The sequence below is a fragment of the Propithecus coquereli genome, unplaced genomic scaffold, assembly GCF_000956105.1.
Source record: "Propithecus coquereli isolate 6110/MARCELLA unplaced genomic scaffold, Pcoq_1.0 Scaffold78, whole genome shotgun sequence".
NCBI classification, from domain to species: Eukaryota; Metazoa; Chordata; class Mammalia; order Primates; family Indriidae; genus Propithecus; species Propithecus coquereli.
Window position 1 is genome coordinate 4,974,294 of NW_012153951.1, and position 5,127 is coordinate 4,979,420.

At 33.5% G+C, this 5,127-nt stretch overlaps 1 protein-coding gene across 1 annotated transcript in view; it reads left to right on the forward strand.

Annotated features, from left to right (window-relative positions):
- Positions 1-5,127, forward strand: part of EPS8 (epidermal growth factor receptor pathway substrate 8) — a gene marked incomplete at its 5' end in the record, with an annotated part of 71,351 nt that overhangs the window by 37,050 nt on the left and 29,174 nt on the right. Inside the window, one exon of the mRNA XM_012662777.1 lies at positions 3,588-3,810. Coding sequence (XP_012518231.1) covers positions 3,588-3,810 — 223 coding nt within the window. The remainder of the gene's footprint in view (positions 1-3,587; positions 3,811-5,127) is intronic.

A 5,127-nucleotide genomic window follows, 5' to 3' on the forward strand; every position in this document is an offset into this window, starting at 1 on the left:
TTCTGTTTAGACTGCTTACAAGTTTAAAGCTCACTAAAATCACACCATGATGCATGCAGTATTTCCTTTTGCAAAATCAGCTATTAAATAAGAATTAATCTTACATTTAATGTACTCTAATTGTATTCTGTATAAGATATAAGAATAAAATGAAGCTATATCTTAATAAACATAATACTTTAATACACAAAGTTACTTTTCAAATACTCTATACCATTTATACTGTATTTTAATCTATATTAGTTTTACATGGCTAGATAAAAATGATGGAAATTAATTGTATATTTACAAACTCCTTCACTGGTTGATTTGTGGGCACGTAATTTTACTATCAAAAGCCAATTTGCTTACATTTCCTGATATTTATTGTGAATTATAATTGATATTATTTTAATTCCATCTTTTGTCTTAATTTTCTCATCTGATGTGATTTGCTCCATTTTCCTAATAGCAATTACTTGGCGAGCTGTCAGAGGTAACCCACATTCTTTCCCTCATGACACTTCTTTTCTAATATAATTTTTTTAATTCAGTCTCTGGACTTAACACTCTCCAAATGTTCCAGCTGTGCTTAGTTTTCACTGCAGAGTTCCAAAGAGACTAAATTTAGAAGAAAAATGTGTAATTCAGAGTAGGTTAAATTTTTAAGAACAGTTCAATTTTAATGGCTTTGTCGGGCTTACTTGCATAATTTCCCCTCTGAAGCAGTATTTTGCATGAATCAGGAGCTTATCTCTCAATAACATTCTTTAATCCTTGAGAATTTCTACTCAGCTTTGGTTGCTAAAGAAAAGTGACTCATTCCAACTTAATTATCAATAGGAAAGTAAATTTCCTATGAGGTCTAGTAATTTTGTCTTTCAGAGAAAGATAAAAAGAGAGATTTTGTTTTAAATAGAACTTTATATGTGTGGAATCACAGGCAAGAGTTAGGAAGTGACAATTACAGTACAAGAGTAGGTCCACACCGGGTTCACCAACCATCCCAGTTTGCCCCCAACTGAGGGTTTTACGGGGATGTGGGACTTTTCGTTGCTAATTACTGGTAAAGTCCTGGGAAAACTGAGAAGAATTGGTCAAAATTTCATTTTTGGATTTGGAGCTTCAGTTCCGTTGGTTTAGGAGCAAAAAGTCAGAGTGCGATTCTGTCTTCCAAGACTTTCCATAAGTTGAACGTACACTGGAATCATCAATTCTATAGCTTCAACCAGTAATAACCAAGAGACAGAAATAATAAAGGGAAGAGCATAGCTGGGTGGCAGGTAAAGAGGAGTGGAGCGGCTAGGGAGGGACACAGAAAAGCGACTTCAGGAGTCAATGCTGATTCTGTTTCTTTCACACCAAGAATTACAAACCAGTTTCCATGGAAAAGCTGTCTTGGTTGCCATTCAGAACAGGTTGTAATGATTCAAGGAAAGTCTTTTTTCCTCTTTTTCACATCAGAGGTTGGAAACATGAAGCAGGAGGAGAGGACTAAGAAAAGAGGAAAATGTGCAAGTAAATATAATTTGTGGCATAAATCATAAAAAATCTTCATATGGGTTTTCTTGACTTTAATCAAATATACATATTTTTAAGCCTATTATGTTAGGTCATACTGATAAAGTTGCATTATGTAGTAATGACAGATGAATGAAATGAGGCACAGAACATTTGGTGAGCTTGTCTTCAGGCTTGATTGTGACAATAACACACAGTGTATTCAGTTTTTCGCAGTATTATTTGATGGATAGCAAAACACTTGCTCTTGTTTTTATGAAAGCAGAAAATATGAATCATATCATGAAATGCAGAGCTCATGGCATTTTTTTGTTTAAGTGTTAAAAGCAATGATTTAAACTCTGACACTTTTGAAATACTAATGTGAGAATTCATAGCTCCTCATGAAATTACATGCAAAGGACAGTCTTGTCGACGGAACATTGTACATTAATCAAATGACTTTGGTGTGTGCTGAGTATTACACTTTGGTGATGTTTGCTGTATTTTGATTGCTTTAAATATTTTATTGGCCCAAATATAGGAAGATTATTTTGTGGAGTATAATTATAATAATGATACACTCTAATATATGACTGAATACATTAGTATTCAGTTTCTAGACCTTGAATGTGGGGATTAGCAATCTCTTTCTATTCCATCTAACTCCATGGCTTGCTCGGAGAATCTTATGCCTCTATTCCTTCCCTTCCTCCTTCCCTGCCTCTCTCCTTCTTGCCCTCTTTCTCCACCAAATATCTACCAGCATTATAAACACCTCTTTCAGTTCTAACTCCGTCCTTGCATAATACCCTTCCCACTTTCTCCACCACACCGGTTGGTGAGTGGCAGCTTTTAAAGAGGCAGCAGAAAAGAATGAGGACTCCTTCCCACTCAGGTTTCCACAGATGTTAATTATTTGCCATGAAGGCGACTGTGGTGAAGATTGATATGTTGTTTTTTGAGTAATGATTTAATTAAAAATGATGTGTGTGTGTGGTGTGCATTTTTGTTTTAGATCTCTGTGGAAATTGGGGAGGACTCTTAAAATCAATGCCACCTTATATTTGGGCCAATTTAGAACCTAAAAGTAAATACTATTCTAATCAAAGGACCAGATTACCAAAAGGTTTTTTGCATTTTACGTACTAATCCTAAATTTTAGAATAATTAAAATTGTGTTAGTGCATTATCTAAACTTTACCTCAATTACAAGTCATGGCTGTGCATCTTCAATTCTACAAAGAAAATATGCCTTTTGAGAATTTGGAGCCTCTTACAATGCAGTTTATCTATTAAAATTATCTTGTTTAGATTTATAAGTCTTAACTATTATGTGTATTTAAATATGAAATATATACAAATGCTGTTTTATAATGGCATAACCATCATGATTTAAAAAATATTGAAAAGCATTTTATTACATGTACCTTTTTCAATACAGATTTCCACATACCTTTTTTCTAGTATATGCTTGTGAGTTGCTGCCAATTAAAGACCATACCACTACCCTCACAACCATCTATCCCACAACATTCCCATTTTAACAGGCAAAATTTCTAATTTTAATAAATTTACATGAAGATGATGGCAGAAAGGATTATGCCTTGAAAAAATTAATATCAACATTTTAAAATTATTTGCTGGAAAGAACAGAATTAAAAATCTTTGAATATATAGTATACTTACAGAAAATAAGGAGTAAGTGATGCCTATGCTATTGACATTTATAGATTTCCAGTGAAATTAGAAATTATTATTAGTACAAATTATAAAATAATCAGAAATCTTTTAATCTACCCTGGTCTTGTGTGATTCCAAGTCCAAATTCAGTTTTCTTGACATTTATTACTATAGTACTACTGTTTGCTATTGGCTTATCCTTGTGACTTTTTAACTTACATTTTGACTTTGAACAAATATGTAAAATGTTTAAAAGATAATTTTTAATGATCATTATACCTATATCTAATAACACAGGATTAGAGATGAATTTGTTATTGGTTTACAAATAAATAGCCAACAATATCCTATCAAAGTATAATTTGTTTTCCTAGCCTAGATTTATATTTTTAAAATTTTCAAGTTAATTATTTGTCTTTTCATAGAAACAAAGGATGGAGTATGGTCCAAGAGCAGCCGATACGCCCTCGGCTCCATCACCTCCTCCAACACCAGCTCCTGTTCCTGTCCCCCTTCCACCTTCTGCTCCAGCACCTGTTCCTGTGTCAAAGGTCCCGGCAAATGTAATCCGTCAGAACAGCAGCTCCAGTGACAGTGGTGGCAGTATTGTGCGAGATAGCCAGAGACACAAACAACTTCCAGTGGACCGTAAGTTACCCATGGAGGCAAAAAAAGTTTCTTCTGTGAATTAGAAACACTACTAAGTAAAATACTGTTTGTTATTGGTTCTACTGATATTAAATATTATTAAATATAAATAATAGTCCTTTACACTTGCATGGTACTTCATAGATTGCAAAGATTTTCACCTAGTTTCCCATCTTTTAAATAATTTGGAGAAACAGGAAATTCTCTCCACTCTCTAACATATGTATTTCTACTCATATTCCAATATATTATGATGATTAAATGCAGACTCTGGAGCCAGATATACTGGAATTTGTATAGTCAAACAGCACTTAACCAGCCATGTGACCTTCAGCAATTCAGTAATCCTCTCTATACTTCAATATCTGAAAAGTGGAGAAAAAATAATAGTGTCTGATTCCCAAGATAAGTGTGAGGATTTAATGAGATAATGCATATAAAATATTTAGTTTAGTGGTTTTCAGCCAGGGGTGATTTTGCACCCTCCTTCTTCCTCTGGGGACATTTAGGGTTTTTTTGTTTGTTTGTTTATTTGTTTTAGAGGTACATTTAGTTTTGTCTGGAGACATTGCTTGTCATACCTGGGGGGATGCTACTGGCATCTAATGGGCAGAGGCCAGGGATGTTTAACAACATGTTAAAATGCACAGGACAGCCCCCCACAACGGAATTATCTGGCCCACAATGTCAGTGTTGCCAAGGCTGAAAAACCCTGGTTGATTTTGACCAATGTGTGACACATGATAAGCAGTCAGTAATATTTACTGCCGTTATCATCATCATCATCATCATCATCACTTCCCTGCTTTTCTTCCTCATATTCGCTATTCTCAAATATATGCACAATCACACTAGTTTAATGTAATCACCTGCCAATAGCAGTCTCAGATTTACCCTCCAAATTCAGATTTCGTGTGATTTAGAGTTCATATTTTCATAAATTTAAATTTGATTTTTCATAAAATAGTTTCTATGAAAACTATGTTTAAATAAACTAAAAGAAAAGATACTATGGCCAACTTTAGATTATTCTAGTTTGTATTGGTGAGCAGCTGTATAGATATATTTGGAAAACTGAAGGTAATTATAAAATAATTTTTATGTTGTTTTACCTCATATTAATAGTATATGGCATGTCTATTTAATCTCCAAATTATGTTTTCTTAAAGTATTATAAAATTACCTTGCTTTACCTATACTTGATATATAAAAACTCTTGGAAAACTATAGGCTGTCTATTCACTCTAATGATAGTTTCCTTAGCAGTGCAGAAGCTTTTTAATTTGATTAGATCCCACTTATTTATTTTTGTTGCTG